Below are 21,043 nucleotides of genomic sequence, written 5' to 3' on the forward strand. Positions count from 1 at the left end.
GAAACATCCCAGGACCTGTAGCACATCCAGGCTGTCTGAATAAATATCCTTCTTATTTACTATACGGTAGCTACTGAATAACTGGTAGTATCTACTGAATAATGATTAACTAAATAATAATCTGAGAGTTTTGGTTTTAAGTGTTATATGTTTGGATTTCATTATGCCTCAATCATCAATAGGTTGGGATAAAAGTATCTGCCAAACAAATTCAAATGGAAATGTAATAAATGGGGGGAAAAAAGTAACCATTAAATAAATTCAACAATGAAGTCTGACTTCACTAATGATGACGATGACACAGAATATAGTCTGAGAGAACTGATAAACTGTGCAATCTGTCTGTGAAGATTTATTTATCATAAAACAATTTTTAAATAATTTTGTGTATCCTTCTGACATTTGGAGAAGCCGAGTTTTGTTGAACGTACGTTAAGTACTAACGTCAGACAGCACTGGTCTGGTATGAAGCCTGGAATCTGAGAGTAAAAGTTATTCGACGCTTTCGCAGAAGTCATTATTACCCTGCAAATCCAATTCCCTTCACTCTCTCACTGGATGGCACTTATGGGTTCTAATGTCTTTTCGTCTGGCAGAAAAGCTTTGTAAAAACTTTACTTCCCCTTGGCACAGGCTATTAAACAGTCATGATATATGAGACATGAACCTTATGATACTTGCAGTCCATTCTGAAGTCTATTTATAGTCTCTTGGCTGCAGAGTGCATGTGCACTAGTCTGTAATCACACTTTGACACCTATTGCTACAAATGCATATATTATTAAATCTTTAGCCTAATAATCATGACTGGTTTTTAGAAAAATACTAGCATGCAGACGAAATGTAGCTACAACAGCAGGCTTTTATGATAAACTGCCAAGACAATGTTTGAAGGTTTTCCAGTATAAGACATGAATGTGATCTCACCTCTTTTTCTTAAAGGCATGCTTTCTTGCTTATGTCTGGGTGACACTGCTGCACAGACGTTTCCCCGTCATTGGTTTGATGGCTTTGGAAGTCTTGGGCCAGTTGGAAAGCCTTGAAGTACTGAGTTCTTGGCCAGTTTTGCAACTGCAGTCGTGCAGCCACATTAGGTGGCATTTAGCTCAGCTTGCACATTTGAAATCCAATAGACTGAGACGGTCGTCGTCACAACATCACGTAAAAGAGAACATGAAGCTCCATCAGCACAAAGTGACTCCATGCGTATCCGCTTGGACTGTGATGAATTTGTACACCGACATGCAGGAGTATCCAATTAGGAGGGATTTAGAGCAGAGCATTTTAAAGAGAGCAGTCCATCTTGTCTCAATGCATAATGACAAAGTCCTAGTTCATAAAAGTAACACTAGAGCAGGACCTTAATTCTTTAACAGTTCTGCAGAAATGCTCTTCTTAGGATGCTCACTGCATCCATAAGGCGTTTCCTTTCAGCTGGAAGTGTCCAGACAGGGAAGCCTCCTGGGTCACAAGTTGATAAGAGGAGATTTAAAGTGGAAACCAATCACAGCTCGAGGAAATATTAAAGGCGCAGTGGTGCTGGTCAGTTTAACGCTGTACTCGCAGAACATTAGTGCAGTCCTGGAGAAATCATTTGGACAACGTGGATGGAGAAGAAGTTTTTTTTAAGTCGTAAACTCAGACACTCTTATCCCAATCAGAAGTTATGTAAACTCATTGAAATGGCTTGTTCCGTTCAAATCAGCTTTATGCCAAGTTAGAGCAACTTGACGTCCTGAGGCAAACACCAGAACTGTCAGTAGATATGGCTTACACTATGATTGAAATAAATAAATAAATAAATAAATAAATAATAAAACCAAGATGAAAACAGAAGCCAGGAGAAGTGTCCTGCAGAAGAGAGGTGTCAGTGTCAGAGTGGACTTTCCTCTGCAGAGACTCCAAACTGATATTCACTCATCATGATGCTGAAGCTAATGTCAATCACCTAAAGGAACATAATGCAAGAGAACAAATACAGCTGCATACATTATTGCGTTGTATGCAAATAAACAACATCCGGATGGTTGGATTATTGAAGCATCCTGCTAGTCAGTGGACTCGGCTAATCTGAGCGAGAAAACAGCAGCATGTCGGTGCGACGCCTGTCGGGAGACACCTGCAAGTTTAAAGCTAGCACATTAAAAACCTCCACCATTCAACTCCCAAAGCTTTCTTTTTAGAATTATAAATATATATATATATACATATACATATTTAACAGCCCCTTGTCTTCAGTCATGTAATAAGGATTTACTTTACATTTGTCCGGTCTTTCTTTGGCTTCCTCTCTGTCAGGCTGGGGCTGGAGACTCTCTCCGGCGAGTGCAGCAATTTCTTCATCAGCAGCAGCAGCATCACTGATTTCGCCTTAGCAACCAGGGGCTGGGTCACTACTCACCAACCAGGATTGACAGACTCTAACAGCCAATGGGGTATCACGTCTTTATCTGCGTGCGTAAAACTCAACCAATCAGAAGACGCGTTTCGTTCCTACTCTCAATGTCAAAGTTCACAGTAACATGTGCGAGTGGTTAGTAATGGCGGCGCCCTGTTCGGTTTGAAGCAGCGAAATGTTATCAAAACTGGCTGAATACATGGTAAGTCATAACATAATAAGGCACCGATACAACTTGTGTTATAAAAGTCCATTCAGTGTTGTTGTTGATAATGCATGCGCTAGATAGAACTCAGTCCTGTAACTTGAAGTAAATAAATAAACATCCTCTGTTTATCATGTGATTGGGATAATTTTTCGTTAGCCAGTAGTATGTTATATTTTCTGCATTATGTCTTTTTGATGATAATTCTGTAGAAACTGGAAAAATGTCCGTGAAAGACACGAGTGAAGGACAGCCAATGTCCAAAGCCATGATCATGGAAATAATGACCAGGAGATTTGAAAAGCTCCCAGACTTTGACAGGTAGGAAGCCTGAACTAACCCGCTCACCTGCCCTCACCTCTGTTATTACAAGTTTTACCTAATCTGAGTCAGCTGTCTTTCAACAGGAAGCTGTTTGTATATGGCCCGGTTTATTTGGGTGTGAATGCTGGACTGGCGGGTCTGATTTCAAACAGTTTGTTTCGGCGTGTCCTCCATGTCACTCAAGGACCATTTACTTCCGGGCTTCCCATGTCCGTACTTCCTTTTCTTACAACTTTGGCATTATATAATGCAACTGTCAGCAACCCTTTATTAGCAGGTAAGAGTTTAATGTCAGGATAAGATGCAAAGAATAATAATTAACTGCTGACGCATTTTATATATATATATATATATATATATATATATATAGAGAGAGAGAGAGAGAGAGAGAGAGAGGGGGGGTATTTCACTCACGTGACCAAGTCATATGATGCTGCCATTTTGGACGGCACGGCTCGAATCAGTTTGAATGCGAGGAAGGCGACAAACGAAAAACATAAAAGAAAAAGGAGCGAGATGCAGAAAACACCTTCACTATCCAGCGACGTAGGGCATTTACAGGGCGAGCAGAGGGAGAGGTATTTGCAAAAATTGAGGTTGGCAGGCTTAGAGAACGACGTTTACCTGCTTCCACCAGGATTGTTCACTGACAGCTAAGGTTTGTTCACATTTTCATTTACTTTCGGTCCTCAGGATAAACAAAATGTTATTAAATGTCATTGAAATAACTTCTTAGTCTGTTGAGACATGGCCCATTTATAAGTTTTTCCTTTACTGTATTTACTAGTTTACTGAGCGCGCTCCGGGGCTCGCTGGCCGGCTAGCTAGCGCTCCGGGGCTCGCTGGCCCAGTAAACTAGTAAATCCAGTAAAGGAAAAACTTGAGACGGAAAGGTTTTAACAGTCATCCAAATGACTGAACGTAAACATTGCTACAGTAACATACTAGCTACTGTTGTTGACATTAGCTAGCTTGCCGTCCAAAATGGCGGACACCGGGGCATCACGTGACCCTGTGACGTCAGGTGAAATACCTCACGCTTATGGGTACTGAAATGGGGACATGAACTTATTTTTAAAAATTCACCTAAAACCATTTCTTCTTTTACCATCAGGTCACAAAACGTGTAATCTTTAATGAATGATATGTTAAAAGATAACTTTAATTTTCTGAGATGTAATAAAAACATATTTATATGCCAAAGTCAAGCCTATGAGTTCCAAAATGATGTCTGTTACATTACTTCTGTTACGATTGTCCATCTCGCGTCTGTTACAAATTAATTACAATCTAGCTCTATACCATGTTAATCTTATTGAAAGAATGTGTATGTTTATTCTACTACACATGTTTATTAATTATATTTGCTAAAACATCACCTTCCTATGTTTCAAAAAGTAATTCTACATTGTTAAAATTGAGAATATATATGTCCACAACACTTCTGTTACGTTCTGACTTTGGCATATAAATATGTTATTACATCTCAGAAAATTAAAGTTATCTTTTAACATATCATTCATTAAAGATTACATGTTTTGTGACCTGATGGTAAAAAAAGAAATGGTTTTAGGTGAATTTTTAAAAATAAGTTCATGTCCCCATTTCAGTACCCATAAGCGTGGAATCACTCATACATATATATAATTTTTTTGTGTGTGTGTGTTTGTTTTCTAGGTGACCTTAACTGCCCATCCTGTGCCCTGATAAGGGGTGCTTTAGTCGGTATAGCTGGTGGTGGAATATACCCTGTTTTGTTGGCATTGCCAGTCAACGCTGGCCTTGCAGCAAGGTGTGTTTATTTTATTCATCTGCTAGACACTTCTGTCCAGACTGTCTTACATACACTGTTAGAAACAGGGGGACAGTAGGAGTCCATTTCTGTCCCCAGAGGTACAATCCGCACTAATGTACCCCATAGGGCTCATTATTGGAGCTCAAGATAACCATGTGTAACTTTTTTTTAAGGCCAAAAAAGTACATATGTTCCCAAGCAGTATATAAAGGGTACAAATAAGTACTTTAGAGGGTCCATCATCTCAAATAGCAACATTTGTCATTAACACAATCAATATCAGTGTCATCACACAACATTCTTAACCATGTACATCTAGTGGGTTATGTATGCATGACATGCATGTTTGGTCTCCTCCCACATCCTAGAAGCATAATACTATGTATTCACTCTTTTTTTAGAAATAAAGGTACCAAGCTGTATTTTTCCTAATCTCTGGGGTCATCCTATCAAGGGTGCATCTTTTACATAGAACAGCATTACATATTTAGCTTTGAGTAGTGGGCTTTAATTTTTAAAGACTACCATATAAAAGAGATGCACTACTAATTCCACCCCCGTAACAAGGAAAAGTAAAGTTTTGTACTTTTATTTCTGAGTGGTTCACCTATTGGTGAATTATTTTTGATTTGCATCTGTTCCCTGCTGATGGAAAAAGGGTTGTTGTGGATCTGAACATGTTCTCCTTGTGACTCCAGAGGCACCACAACACTGACCAGGACAGAGTAGTAACTAAAATGTTTCTGACCCAATTTATATTAAACACATCCTCATTTGCCTTGCAGGTACAACAGTGCTCCGATGCCAGAGAAGGGGAATATATTCCGCTTCTGGACAAACCTTACCAAGCCCATCATGAGGAAAATGTATGCTGTATTCTTACTACAGACACTCTTTGGTACATATTTAGGTTCCAAGCACTTTCAGATCTATCTAAAGATGCTTCAAATGTCAGAATCAGACAGTGAGGACCTACATGACTAAGCCCATTTTGTTTTTCCTTTTCCACAAAACTTTCAAATTCCAGGCTTACACTGTCTAGGAAACTGATCTTAAACTACCTTTTTTTTTTTTTGCTTTTGATAAGCTATTAAAGCCTAATGTACTGGGCTGAAAGTCCAATCTCCTCATTTCACCCTTAATATACACGCCTAATTAATAGGAAGCCCAAGAATAGCTGTAATTGTAGAACAGTTTAATAATGCAGATGACAGTGGGAGCTTCAGAACTATATTTATAGATCAAAAGATGTAATATTTGAAAACATCTTGCGAATGTGTAATTGGCTGTGAAGCTTTCATCTCTACACTGTTGCGTAACATGTTGCACTTGAGAAAAAGTGCCTAATTTGTGAATGAATTTTTACTTTTACACAAATGAAAACCTAACCAAAATCATACAGATTAGGGGTTTTGCCTATATTAATCTAAATTGACTTGATCTCTGTGCCTCATGGTTTAGGATTTAAATCTGTACTACTAGAGTTTGACACTTTTCTTTTAAACCAATCAACTTGAATATATGACTGAGATATAGCCACAAAAAAAAAGCTATTGTACTGCACACTTAAGCTGCACTGTCAGTGCATCAGTAACAAAACATTGCCAACTGAACACAAGCTTCATAACATTAATCTCAATATTTAATTGTTTAAAAAAAAATCTAAGTCTATTTTGGACAAATCTGAACATTATATCCTTCACAGCAAAGGCAATCCCATATTACTGTTTAGTAAATAAATTACCTACAATTAACTTAATCATGTATAAAACAAACGCACTAGGAAACATGTAATCATTATCCCATATAGGTTTAAATAATTTTTATATAATATGTGCGCAAACCAGGGCAGGTGTGAAATCCACAACAGTTGTTTGACATTTCAAGCATCTAGTACTGACCATGCAACAGACAGGTGTTATTCATATTCTCTATGGTGCACAAGCATCAAAATGCAGGTTATTTCATTAAAAAAAAAAAAAAAAGCCAACAGCCCCATTTCCAAACTGTATACCTGAATATCCTCAAGGGTGCAAGCAGAAGGCACCCCATCATGCAATTTGTTTTACATATTCAGACTTCTACAGTTATAGCTCTGATGGTGTGGGGATTAACTAGCAAGGAAGCCATTTCAAACAAATTAAATTAAGCTTTATAAACACCTTTCTAAATACATTTGAAAGTTCTCTTTTTTTGGGGGGGGGGCAAGCAAACATCCAGCAAAATACTACACCACAGCTTTAACACCATTTCAAACAGTTGAGAAAGCGGGAACCACTACCACAATGTGCAAAAAGGGAGATTTAACATTTTGTGCTTCAATAAATGCTTTCATATGTTTAATCTCATCTGTCTTTCCCCACTCAGTGCATTTTGCCTAAACAGGCAAATCACACTTCGGTGCAGACCAAACTAACTAGTCCAAGACCATCTAAACAAAGCAGTCTGGTTTCAAGCAAACTAGTTCAGTCTGACTGCAGTAAGCAGTCCATTAAACTATGAATAGAGCAAACTGTAGGAAGTGAGCCAAACATGCTGTGTATTTTTGGCTGCATCCAGCATATTTTTTGTAAAAGCAAGCCACCGAACTGACTCATGAGCAGTGAAAGGATCCAAGGGATAGAGCTGCAACACAAGACTTATGTTCTAGATATATGGACAAACAAAATGAGAAGTGCTGGATATGCTACACATTTTAAACTAGTTATTTATAATTGGTTTTTATATAGCTCCATCTTCATGCTCAGGTGACTCGTAATTCCTACATCTCTTTCCATTGCCATATTTGACAAATTAAATACATCTTCAGCCCTCTTTTAATTAGAAGTTATCAAATCAAGTTACAAAACAAGAAAGCATCATTTTCACTTTAATTTGCTGCAAAATGACTAATCTGTGTGAAAGCACCCATCCAATGTCGACCATCACAAGCTCTTTATAAGCAAGGTTCCCCCTCCATAACTCAGAGCATAAAGGGCAAATAACCCATCATGGAAAAAGGTTTGTGGTTTGCAGTCCCTTAAATTTTCAAGATTACCACTTAGTACCACTCTTTATCCACTTAGAAAAGAGGAAGGATAACACTTGGAGAATGAAGAAACTGCTGTTTAAAAAGAAAAGAGGAGAATGGTTAATAGAGTTCAAAATAAAGCAATGTACATTCCACAAGTGTTGACAAAAATAAGATTTATTTGCAGATACCGATTCAAAATCCTAAACAATCTTTGGATTTCAAATACATCAACTTATATACAATTCACTTAACAAAAACAAAATAACCTTCCCAAAACAAGTCATCCATGTTTTCTGTTTGCGAAGTGCTTCTTTAACACATACTGTTTGCTGCTATGGTTTACTGGTAGGCACAAAAGGCCAGGAGCTTTAACTCCTGATACACTGATGCTAGAATAGTGCATTTTTTTTTTATATTAAACAAAATGCAACATGATTGAGTACCAGTAAAAGCTTTAACTTACACTGCTTCTTGTACTACCTTTTTTAATTTACCAGGCCATGTTGTAAGCTGCTGGTCCCGTTTCTTCAGCTTTCCCCACAGCAAATCCACTTTAGCATAAAAGAAAATAAGGGGCTCCATGAAAAATGTTCTTTAGGAAAGCAGTGACATTTCACAAAGGGCTTCATCTGAACAAATAAAATTGCTCGAATTGTTTAATTAGTTCCTCAATCATACCACTTACACTATTCTCTATATACCAAACACCCTTTGTGAAACATCACCTATTTACATCATTTTTAAAACAACTTAGAGCATTAATTAACCCTTTAGTGTTGACAAGAGCTAACTACTGTATGCATCATAAGCTTGGTCCAAAGTGTTGATTTAAACAAATCTTCAGTTAGCTTCAATTACAGGAAAGCTTATTTACAAAGGTCATATTGTGCCACGAACTGTCAGAACATTGCAGCACATCTCAGGAGAAACTCAATTCTGTGCAGTCTTCAACATCTTGATCCTTACCATAGGTTCTGGTAGTCATGGATGCTCTGAGATCCAGTCACCCCACATGGCAGACCAAGCACCTAGAAGAAAACTGTCAACAAGTTTAGCAGTAACTTGTATTCAAACCAGTTTCTATATACATGCCATGTCTCTATTTGTACAGTTAATTTGTCATGTGACAACTACTGTTGTGATGTCCGACACGCTGCTCATTACATTAGTTCAGTCTCAGGAAAACGCTGAAAAGACAAAATACTTGACCCTACATTTTAAGTGATGCGTTTGCACTCTCCGCACATTTAGTGCAGAACTCCACAGAGACGTGGTCTTTGTCCACATGCAGACAGATGCCGCCTGCTGCATCCTTGTCCTCCACCTTCGCTTTCTTCCTCGGCATCGCATAATCGTGGTCGTTTTCGTTGGGCTCCTGGAAAAGCGAGGTAGAGAATTTCATGCCGTTCACACCACTCAACCTAGACAACAGCTGCGCCAACATGCTCTCATTGGCCAACACAGCTCTCAAGTACCTAGTCTCATTTTCAAGTTCTTCCACTCTTTTGTTCAAGCTGCCGTTTTCCTGCTTGAGAAGCCGGTTTTCAGATGTCAGAGATCCGACACGTTGCTCCAAGCCATTCAGGTACTCTTTCTTTTTCAGCCGGTTCAATCTTGCAGCCAGGGCATTCTTATTGATGTTGCGCCCAGAAAGGTCTTGTAGTTTCTGAGCCCGAGACGATCCTCTGCTGTGCGACATGCTCACACTGGATTCCTGATCTGTCTTTTCTTCTGGCCTTAAGCCTACATCTTGCACGCCGATGTCTTGGAAAGGAGAGAGCACATCTTCCAAATCCCAGCTGAAGTCAGAAGAAAAGAGCTCGTCGAGCCCCCAGTCATTTGAATCACTTTCTGGTGATGAGTGCTTGATTGCACTTTCAGAATCGATCTTTAAGGTACGGTCACATTCCTCAGAAGCACCGGAGCACATGGCGTCCACACCTTTACTCGCAAGCCTTCCTCTTTTTCTGGTGACCATGAGGGACTCCTGACTGGTCCGGTGACGTGTGGAATTATAACCTGAAAAGGCAAAGAATTAAGCCAGTTATTTATTAACCACGTTCATATACCAAGTGCGCAGTTATGTCAGCTGTGGTTTGGAGGATGAATTAGCATTTTAAGTTGACTAGCTACGAGCTATTGTAGTATTAACAGTGCTTCCTGAAGTGGCCACGATGACTTCGAGCCAGTAAGCAGAATTATAGGTCTCAAGTGACAAAGAACTTGAAATAACACGCGAAATAAGCGCGCATACAACGCAAGTTATCATTAACGCTCCACTTTCCAAGTATTTCCACACAACGAGTTCACGTTGAATTCTGTAGCGATAACGAAATTAGCTTATAGTTAGCTACCCGTTTCTAAAGCCGCCAACAAGCAGCTTTATCTTATAACATTAAGCAACTTAACTATACATTTCCTTATTCGCTTATAAAGAAGTTATATTAACACTAGAAGAATATGCTGTTACAATTAGTTATACCATAAACTTGCTAAACAGGTTCGCCAGCTTTACTTAGCTGTTGCTGTAGGCCGCGTGCGGACGCCATTACTGGAATGATACAGCGCTTTTAAAAAAAAATAACTCGTCAATAAACCTTTTGTTATTACACCTCAGCGTTTTACTCACCCTCAACAGTATCACACCTTCTTAAACTGGAGTTTAAAAAAAATCTCAAACACTGCACCCTTTGGAAAGGGGGAAAAGAAAAAAAAAACTGTTGTAGTGCACCAAACACGTCGGAGTAACAACTCAATATGTGCGTTCGGGCCTAAAATGGCGCTACTGCCTATCTCGCGAGATTTGACTGCCGTGACTTGACGCAAGATCTTCTTCTTTTTAATGGCAGATTGTCACAATCTGTATATACCGCCACCTACTGTACAGGAGTGTGTGAAGGGACTGGACAGATTCTATGTCAGATTACTAGGCTACAAAAAAAAAATTATATTCTTTTCATTAGACCTGTATCATTAAGATAAATGATTAGTGCTTTAATTCTATTTCGCTGTATTCCTTTTTCCTTTAGTATGTTGTGAATGTCTGAACCTGCTTCAAGCTCCAACCATTTCTGTCTTTTAGAACTGTATTTACTACAATGGAATAAAACATGCTCAACATCTTCCTTAAGTGCCCTGTCACACTACGACGTTCTCACCAGCGTTCGAGTAACGTGTTGCGAAACGCAGAGGAACGTCGAGAACGTTAGAAAAAAGTTACAAGAAAGTTAGACGAGCGTCGGCAAACGTTGGGGAACGTCGAGGGACGTCGGCGAACGTTGAGGGTGAAAAATAGTTTTGGGTGTGCACAAAAATTCAGGACGTTCTATCAAAACGCTACTTACACGTTAGAGGAACGTTACACGAAAGTTTGCGGGCGTTACTCGAACGTTACTCGAAAGTCAGGACGTTCCCTGGACGCTAGGCGGACGCCGGCCCATCAGGGTCGAGTGTCCAGCGCGTGCCTAGCGCTTGGGTAATGCTTGCCTAACGCCTGTGTAACGTCCATCGAACGTCTGTCCAGCGTGTCGCCAACGTTTTTCAGTGTTCGTCAGCGTTCGCCGAGCGTTCTTAACGCTCATGTAACGCTCTTTCAACATCTTTCTAACGTCTGTCAGCGTTCTGAATTTTTCCAGCGTCTGTGTAACGTCCATGTAGCATCCTTGTAACGCGCCTGTAACCTACTGGTAGCGTTCAGGAGCATTTGGCAGGCACTTGCCAGAAATATATTTAAAGGGGCTTGCAGAGGCCACCGACAGTCCTGTTGGAACTTTCACAGAGTGAAGACTTCAGAACAATGACAGACCAAGAGAAACACCAGTATGCTGTTGCTGCTCTCATGCATCACAACAACCTGGTTGAAATGGTGGTTGAAATGGAAGTGATGCACTCTGGCCAAAAGCCCCCCCTTTTATACTGCGCCTCCAGCCGCAGGTTGGCGAAACGTAACAGGAACGTCACACAAACGCTCCACGTGTTACTCGAATGCTACAGGAACGCTAGGCAGACGCTGTGGAAACGTCGAGAACGTCAGCTAGACACTGGACAAACGTCGAGAACGTTACCTGGACGCAAGGCAGACGCTACCCAAACGCTATGATAACGCTATCAAAGCGCTGTGGACGCTATGAGAATGCTAGGTTTTGCTGCTATTTTCGACCACAAACGTCGCCTGACACTGAGGGAACGTTGGCTGAGCGTTACCCAAGCGTTATAAGAACGTTACAAAATCGTTGACCTAGAAACTTAATTTGAAGAACGTCGACGTTCCCCGGCGTTTCTCAAATTTTTAAAAACGCAACCAAACGTCGAACAAAACGCTATAGTGTGACAGGGCCATATCTCTACATCCTTGACAAAGACCATCACTTTTACCTAATATCTGTAATGCTGCGTTAAGACCTGCGTGTCCCAGTCTTAATCTTGTATATACTACCTCCTCATTTCTGTTAAATCCCATTGATGTTATTCTTTTCCCCCATACCTGACTCTGCACCAGGGCGCTGCGTCCATCCAGGGGCGCAGAAACGGGGGGAGAAAAATTATGACTTCCACTATTCTGAAAACAAGTCAGCATTATAATGTGTTAGCCTAATTTAATTGTACAGCAAAGCATGTAGGGATGGAGTTATTGAATGGAGATGTTACCAAGTGCATCAGTGGTGTACAGTGTTTTCAACCACTGTGCTGCCGAACTCTAGTACCGCGGAACCGATTGTGTGCCGTGAGAGATCACCAAGTGTACCGTGGAAAATTATAGAATGACTGTATATTGTAAATATTGGCAACAGCGTTTTAGTTTCAGTCAACATTTTCTATTGGTGATGTGCCTTGAGATTTTTTCATTGAAAAAAGTGCGCCCTGGCTCATGAAAGGTTGAAAACCTTTTTTACAACACCCATGCGGCTGGGGATGTAGAAATACGCACTCTTTACCTCTGCTGTTACACTACCTGTGACAGTAGCTTCTGCTGAAAGAAGCTTTTCAAAATTAAAACTGCTGAAGACATACTTAAGGTCAACAATGAGTCAAGAACGTCTGAATGGGCTTGCTCTGATGAGATCCAAGAGATCTCAAGAGAAATATCATTTGATGATATTAATTTGCCATTAGGAAGACCAGATGAGTCTCATTGTAATGTTACTTCAATAACAAAGTACCCATAATAGCACTTTTGTTTGAAAATACAGGCCATTGATGTCCTAACAGGGTGCTTAAGTTTGCACAATTTAGAATTGTAGAATTTTTTATTCATTTAATTTGTTAATTCTTCAGAGATGACTTAACTTTTAATAGCAAAAAAGAAACTAAAAATAATTTCTTGTTTATTGTCCATGCACTACACTTTGAACAGGGTGCGGAAGAGTTTTTGCCCATTATATGGAGATATGTATTGAATTTGTGTGGTCATTTTACTTTGTGACACTTTATGTGAATAATGATAACAATAATAACAATAATGAAAAAGATAAAAATGACTTCTTGTTTATTGTCCATGCACCGTATATTGTTTAATAGTAATAGAATAGAGTGATTAGATTAAAGTGTTATTTAGATGTTATTAGAGGGGTTTTTTTCTTGGGGATGCGCCAAAACTCAATCTCGCCTAGGGCAGCCAAAAACCTAGAGCCGGCCCTGCTCTGCATATTAAAGTATTGTCTACCTTTGGGTTCTGTTTCCCATTCTTTTTGCCATCTTTTCATAATCTCTGTTTTAATTAAGGCTTTAGCTTCTCCTTTTCCCAGTGGAATATGAATGTCTATCTGTTCTTTATCAATGGATTCTTTGGCTATGTGGTCTGCTATTTCATTGCCTTTAATTCCTATATGGGCTGGTACCCAACAAAACTCAATAGTAAGTCCCATATTCCTTATGTGAGCTAAGAGATGTTTAACTTCAATTACTAAGTCTTCCCTTGTTGAGTTACCTGATAAAAAACTTTGTAAAACTGACATTGAATCTGTACATATAACTGACTTGAGTGGTTTGATTTCTTCAATCTATCTTAATGCAGAAAGAATTCCAGCCATTTCAATTGAGTAAACTGATAGGAAATTATTCAGTCTATAGCCATATGTTTTTTTGAATTCTGGAATATAAATTCCAATGCTACATTTACCACTTAATACATCTTTTGATCCATCAGTTGACGCGAGATTCTCGCAAATTCTCGCAAAAACCCCAAGAACATGTTTTTATTTATTCTATGATTCTCGTCTCGTCTCGTCTCGTCTTCTTCCGCTTATCCAGGACCGGGTCGCGGAGGCAGCAGTCTAAGCATGGAAGCCCAAACTTCCCTTTCCCCAGACACCTCGGCCAGCTCCTCGGGAAGAACACCGAGGCGTTCCCAGGCCAGCCGAGAGACATAGTCCCTCCAGCGTGTCCTGGGTCTTCCCCGGGGCCTCCTCCCGGGGGGACATGCCTGGAACACCTCCCCAGGGAGGCGTCCAGGAGGCATCCGAAAAAGATGCCCGAGCCACCTCAGCTGGTTCCTCTCGATGTGGAGGAGCAGCGGTTCTACTCCGAGCTCCTCCTGAGTGACTGTGCTTCTCACCCTATCTCTAAGGGAGCGCCCAGCCACCCTGCGAAGGAAACTCATTTCAGCCGCTTGTATCCGCGATCTTGTTCTTTCTGTCATTACCCAAAGCTCATGACCATAGGTGAGAGTCGGAACGTAGATCGACCGGTAAATTGAGAGCTTCGCCTTTTGGCTCAGCTCCTTCTTCACCACGACGGACCGGTAAAGCGACCGCATCACTGCGGAGGCTGCACCGATCCGCCTGTCGATCTCACGCTCCATCCTTCCCTCACTCGTGAACAAGATCCCGAGATACTTAAACTCCTCCACTTGAGGCAGAACTTCTCCACCAACCTGGAGAGGGCAAGCCACCCTTTTCCGGTCGAGAACCATGGCCTCGGACTTGGAGGTGCTGATTCTCATCCCAGCCGCTTCACACTCGACTGCAAACCGCCCCAGTGCATGCTGAAGGTCCTGGTTTGAAGAAGCCAACAGGACAACATCATCCGCAAAAAGCAGAGATGAAATCCTGTGGTTCCCAAACAGGATTCCTTCTGGCCCCTGGCTGCGCCTAGAAATTCTGTCCATAAAAATTATGAACAGAACCGGTGACAAAGGGCAGCCCTGACGGAGTCCAACATGCACTGGGAACAGGTCTGACTTACTGCCGGCAATGCGAACCAGACTCCTGCTCCGTTCGTACAGGGACCGGACAGCCCTTAGCAAAGAGCCCCGAACCCCATACTCCCGAAGCACCCCCCACAGAATACCACGGGGGACACGGTCGAATGCCTTCTCCAGATCCACAAAGCACATGTGGACTGGTTGGGCAAACTCCCATGAACCCTCGAGCACCCTATGAAGGGTATAGAGCTGGTCCAGTGTTCCGCGACCAGGACGAAAACCGCATTGTTCCTCCTGGATCCGAGGTTCGACTATTGGTCGAATTCTCCTCTCCAGTACCCTGGAGTAAACTTTCCCTGGGAGGCTGAGAAGTGTGATTCCCCTATAATTGGAGCACACTCTCCGGTCCCCTTTCTTAAAAAGAGGGACCACCACCCCAGTCTGCCACTCCAGAGGCACTGTCCCCGACCGCCACGCGATGTTGCAGAGGCGTGTCAACCAAGACAGCCCCACAACATCCAGAGACTTGAGATACTCAGGGCGGATCTCATTCACCCCCGGTGCCTTGCCACCGAGGAGCTTGCAAACCACCTCAGTGACTTCGGCTTGGGTAATGGACGAGTCCACCTCTGAGTCATCAGCCTCAGTCTCCTCAGTGGAAGACATGACGGTGGGATTGAGGAGATCCTCAAAGTATTCCTTCCACCGCCCGACAATGTCCCCAGTCGAGGTCAACAGCTCCCCACCCGCACTGTAAACAGTGTTGGCAGAGTACTGCTTCCCCCTCCTGAGGCGCCAGACGGTTTGCCAGAATTTCTTCGAGGCCGACCGATAGTCCTTCTCCATGGCCTCCCCGAACTCCTCCCAGTTCCGAGTTTTTGCCTCCGCAACTGCCCGAGCTGCAGCACGCCTGGCCTGCCGATACCCGTCGGCTGCCTCAGGAGTCCCGGAGGTCAACATGGCCCGATAGGACTCCTTCTTCAGCTTGACGGCATCCCTTACTTCCGGTGTCCACCACCGGGTTCGGGGATTGCCACCACGACAGGCACCGGAGACCTTGCGGCCACAGCTCCGAACAGCTGCGTCCACAATGGAGGTAGAGAACATGGTCCACTCAGACTCAATGTCCCCCGCCTCCCTCGGAAGCTGGGAAAAGCTCTCCCGGAGGTGGGAGTTAAAGACCTCCCCAACAGAGTGCTCGGCCAGACGTTCCCAGCAGACCCTCACCATACGTTTGGGCCTGCCAGGTCTGTCCAGCTTCCTCCTCCGCCAGCGGATCCAACTCACCACCAGGTGGTGATCAGTTGACAACTCAGCCCCCTCTTCACCCGAGTGTCCAAGACATAGGGCCGGAGATCAGATGAAACGACTACAAAGTCGATCATCGACCTCCGACCTAAGGTGTCCTGGTGCCACGTGCACTTATGGACACCCCTATGCTCAAACATGGTGTTCGTTATGGACAAACTGTGACTAGCACAGAAGTCCAATAACAAAACACCACTCGGGTTCAGATCGGGGAGGCCGTTCCTCCCAACCACGCCCCTCCAGGTGTCACTGTCATCGCCCACGTGAGCATTGAAGTCCCCCAGTAGCACAATGGAGTCCCCAGTCTGAGCACCCCTCAGTACCTCTCCCAGGGACTCCAAGAAGGCCGGATACTCTATACTGCTATTTGGCCCGTAGGCACAAACAACAGCAAGAGCCCTCTCCCCAATCCGAAGGCACAGAGAGGCGACCCTCTCGTTCACTGGGGTAAACTCCAACACATGGCGGCTGAGCTGGGGAGCTATAAGGAAGCCCACACCAGCCCGCCGCCGCTCACCATGGGCGACTCCAGAGAAGTGGAAAGTCCAGCCCCTCTCGAGGAGCTGGGTTCCAGAGCCCAAGCTGTGCATGGAGGTGAGCCCGACTATCTCTAGCCGGTACCTCTCAACCTCCCGCACAAGCTCAGGCTCCTTCCCCCCCAGCGAAGTGACATTCCATGTCCCAACAGCCAGCCTCTGTGTCCGGGGATCAGGTCGTCGAGGCCCCCGCCTTCGACTGCCACCCAATCCACACTGCACCAAACCCCTACTGCTACCTCTGTGGGTGGTGAACCCACAGGAGGTCGGGCCCACGTCACCTCTTCGGGCTGAGCCCGGCCGGGCCCCATGGGCAAAGGCCCGGCCACCAAGCGCTCGCATACGAGCCCCAACCCCGGGCCTGGCTCCAGGGTGGGGCCCCGGCTGCGTCCTACCGGGCGACGTCACGGTCCTGGATTTTTTCTCCATAGGGGTTTTTTTTTTGGTGAACTATGATTCTATGATTCTTTGACCATTTTTCAGAGAATATGAATGATAACACAAAAACATCTTTTCCACTCATGCTTAATGGTTGGGTGAAACCATTTATCATCAAACGACTGTTTTCTCTTTTTAAATCATAATGACAACAGAAACTACCCAAATGACCCTGCTCAAAAGTTCACATACCCTGGTGATTTTGGCCTGATAACATGCACAGAAGTTGACACAAATGGGTTTGAATGGCTACTAAAGGTAACATCCTCACCTGTGATCTGTTTGCTTGTAATCAGTGTGTGTGCATAAAAGCTGAGTGAGTTTCTGGGATCCAGACAGACTCTTGCATCTTTCATCCAGCCACTGATGGTTCTGAATTCTGAGTCATGGGGAAAAGCAAAAGAATTGTCAACGGATCTACGGGAAAAGGTAGTTGAACTGTATAAAACAGGAAAGGGATACAAAAAGATAGCCAAGGAATTGAAAATGCCAGTCAGCAGTGTTCAAACTGTGATTAACAAATGGAAAATCAGGTGCTCTGTTAAAACCAAGCAAATGCCACAAAGTATCTTGCCTACAGTACGCCAAACAGCACAGAAACCAGCCTCAAAACTTCTGGAACAAGGTAATTTGGAGTGATGAGACCAAAATTGAACTTTTTGGCCACAACCATAAACGTTACATTTGGAGAGGTGTCAACAAGGCCTGTGATGAAAGGAACACCATTCCTACCAGAGCATTTTTTTTAAAAAGTATTTTCCAGTAGGAGACCAACTGGTCTGGGCAATACAATTACAGACCCCAGAGTCCATGCGGCTGCACCGCTGCGGCATATTCTGTGATGCAAAATGGTTCACCAATCACCATACAGACAAACACACTACAGTGACTACACAGCTATCAAGAGCAATTACCAAGCACAAATGTTATGTCAAAGACTAAGTTACACAGTAATGACATCAGATTCTGACATCAGCCATCTCAGTAACCAAATTTTAGTTTTGTTTTTCTTAACCAACATGATCTTGTGTGTATAACATAGATCTTCGTTTTCCTTGTTAAATGTATACTTACATGGTACTTGGTTAATTAATTGCAACTGATTGAACCAAATGAGGGCGGCACGGTGGTGTAGTGGTTAGCGCTGTCGCCTCACAGCAAGAAGGTCCTGGGTTCGAGCCCCGGGGTCGGCGAGGGCCTTTCTGTGCGGAGTTTGCATGTTCTCCCTGTGTCCGCGTGGGTTTCCTCCGGGTGCTCCGGTTTCCCCCACAGTCCAAAGACATGCAGGTTAGGTTAACTGGTGACTCTAAATTGACCGTAGGTGTGAGTGTGGATGGTTGTCTGTGTCTATGTGTCGGCCCTGTGATGACCTGGCGACTTGTCCAGGGTGTACCCTGCCTTTCGCCCGTAGTCAGCTGGGATGGGCTCCAGCTTGCCTGCGACCCTGTAGAAGGATAAAGCGGCTAGAGATAATGAGATGAGATGAACCAAATGATAAGACTTGGTTTAAAATTTGGTCTCCCAGTTAAGCTGGTTTGGCATTGACTAGGAGACCAAATCTGGCCACAGTAAAATGCTCTGATTCCTACTGTAAAGCACGGAGGTGGATCGCTGATGTTTTGAGGATGTGTGAGTTCCAAAGGCACAGGAAACTTGGTCAAAGTTGAAGGAAAGATGAATGCAGCACGTTATCAGCAAATACTGGAGGCAAATTTGCACTCATCAGCCCGGAAGCTGCGCATGGGACGTACTTGGGCCGTTCCAACATGACAACGATCCAAAACACAAGGACAAGTCGACCTGTCATTGGCTACAGCAGAACAAAGTGAAGGTTCTGGAGCAGCCATCTCAGTCTCCTGGTCTCAGTATCATTGAGCTACTCTGGGGAGATCTCAAGCGTGCAGTTCATGCAAGACAGCCCAGGAATTTACAGGAACTGGAGGCTTTTTGCCAAGAAGAATGGGCAGCTTTACCATCTGAGAAAATAAAGAGCCTCATCCACAACTACCACAAAAGACTTCAGGCTGTCATTGATGTTAGAGGGGGCAATACACGGTATTAAGAACTGGGGTATGTAAACTTTTTTGATCAGGGTCATTTGGATGTTTTTTGTTGTCATTATGATTTAAAAATCGAAAACACAGTTGTTTATCAATAAATGGCTTCACCCAACCACTAACCATGAGTGGGGGAAAAAAGTTTTTGTGTTATCCTTCATATTCTCTGAAAAAAGGCCAAGAAAGCAAAAAATTCTGCCAGGGTATGTAAACTTATGAGCACAACTGTATATCAGTGATTATAATAGAGTATTTGTGTTCATCATTTCTCCACAAGATGTCGCTGTTTTCCCTGGTGTTCTATAAAAACGTGCTGTTTTATGTGGAAGCCCATTTCCACGAGAATGTTTCTCGTGATTAGGATTTTCTGTCTCATGAGTGTTCTCTCACAATTATTTAATATAAAATAATTGATTTCTCAGTAATTAGAAGAAAGTTTATCATGGTTATGACTTAAGTTCCTACAATAATCATTTACTATCTTGTAATAATGAGATATTAAAATTCTCATCATTATGAAATTGTAAGTCATTATTATGACACAATCTCATAACTATGAGATACAAAGTAATAATTATGATACATTCTCATTATAACATACTATGTGACTTTTTTTCCAGTTAAAAAAATTCCAGTGAATTAATTCTGGCAGAAATAGAGCTCCATAATTTATACATTATGAACACTGAAGCTCCAGTATTGCTGCTTTACTGCAAAAGTATTCAGACTTTCCCCCCATGAGTTCAACTTGCCAAATTTTTTTTTTCTTTTGAGAAACTGAGAAGACGAAAAATTATTCTACCTGCATGTGACATTATGCAACAGATGTTTAAAATGTGGACCTTTCAGCTGTCCATTGGTATCTTATACTGTTTAGAAAATAAGACATGATTTTAGTTATAATGAGTTTTCTTCATAGACATTTTCCTCTTCCTCAGGCAAAATACATTCACTGGCCATTTTATTAGGTACACCCATACACCTGCTGTTTTATCCAATTATCTAATCAGCCAATCCCTTGACAACAGCACAATGCATAAAATCATGCAGATACAAATCAGGAGCTGCAGGTAATGTTCACGTCGAACATCAGAATGGGAAAAATTGTGATCTCTATGACATTTACTGTGGCATGGGTGTTGGTGCCAGATGGATTGGTTTGAGTATTTCAGAAACTGCTGATCTCCTGGGGTTTTTATACACAACAGTCTCTAGAGTTTACACATTATGGTGCGAAAAACAAACATCAAGTGAGCAAAAGTTATGTGGGTGGAAACATCTTGTTGACAAAAGAGGTCAGAGGAAAATGGCCAGCTTAGTTTGAGCTGCCAGGAAGAATATAGGAACTCATATAATTGCTCTTTACAACTGTGGTGAGCTGAAAAGCATCTCAGCATGCAACAGCAGAAGACCACATTGGGTTTCACTCCTGCAGCCGGGAAAAGGACTCTTAGAATCAAGAACGAGTTCCTATTAAAGTGGATGGTGAGTGTATAGTCTTTAACAAAGCTAAACCATATCAAGAAAGGACATCGCAAAATATTAGTGCAGTTAGACCACATCAGCAAGTTTGTCCCCATTAGAAGAAGCCTTTATTTGTCACATGTACACTCAAGCACAGTGAAATTTGTCCTCTGCATTTAATCCATCTGAAGCAGTGTACACATGCATGCATGCACGCACACAGACAAGTGAGCAATGAGCAGCTATGCTACAGCACCCAGGGAGCAGTTGGGGGGTAGGTGCCTTGCTCAAGGGCACTTCAGCCCAAGGCGGCCCCATGTTAACTTAACTAAACTGGAGCACCTGGAGGAAACCCATGCAGACA

General features: G+C 42.6%; 2 protein-coding genes across 3 annotated transcripts; one reads left to right on the top strand and one right to left on the bottom strand.

Moving 5' to 3' along the window:
• Window positions 1-2,514: 2,514 nt before the first annotated feature.
• Window positions 2,515-7,065, top strand: tmem126a (transmembrane protein 126A). The gene is made up of 5 exons (XM_060909399.1): window positions 2,515-2,600; window positions 2,816-2,924; window positions 3,011-3,204; window positions 4,605-4,719; window positions 5,508-7,065. The coding sequence occupies exons 2-5, from the start codon at window positions 2,827-2,829 to the stop codon at window positions 5,704-5,706; spliced, it is 606 nt and encodes a 201-aa protein (XP_060765382.1). The 5' UTR covers window positions 2,515-2,600; window positions 2,816-2,826; the 3' UTR covers window positions 5,707-7,065.
• Window positions 7,066-7,891: 826 nt separating this feature from the next.
• crebzf (CREB/ATF bZIP transcription factor) lies at window positions 7,892-10,530 on the bottom strand. Of its 2 annotated transcripts, none has more exons than XM_060909397.1 (4): window positions 10,365-10,530; window positions 8,950-9,754; window positions 8,702-8,763; window positions 7,892-8,286 (listed from the first exon to the last, which is right to left on the bottom strand). In XM_060909397.1, the coding sequence occupies exons 2-3, from the start codon at window positions 9,711-9,713 to the stop codon at window positions 8,739-8,741; spliced, it is 789 nt and encodes a 262-aa protein (XP_060765380.1). In that variant the 5' UTR covers window positions 9,714-9,754; window positions 10,365-10,530; the 3' UTR covers window positions 7,892-8,286; window positions 8,702-8,738. The 2 variants fall into 2 exon arrangements, with proteins under 2 accessions (XP_060765380.1, XP_060765379.1); XM_060909396.1 differs by having other exon boundaries at window positions 8,702-8,774.
• Window positions 10,531-21,043: the final 10,513 nt, after the last annotated feature.

The sequence above is a fragment of the Neoarius graeffei genome, chromosome 25 (genome assembly GCF_027579695.1).
Source record: "Neoarius graeffei isolate fNeoGra1 chromosome 25, fNeoGra1.pri, whole genome shotgun sequence".
Classification (NCBI taxonomy): Eukaryota; Metazoa; Chordata; class Actinopteri; order Siluriformes; family Ariidae; genus Neoarius; species Neoarius graeffei.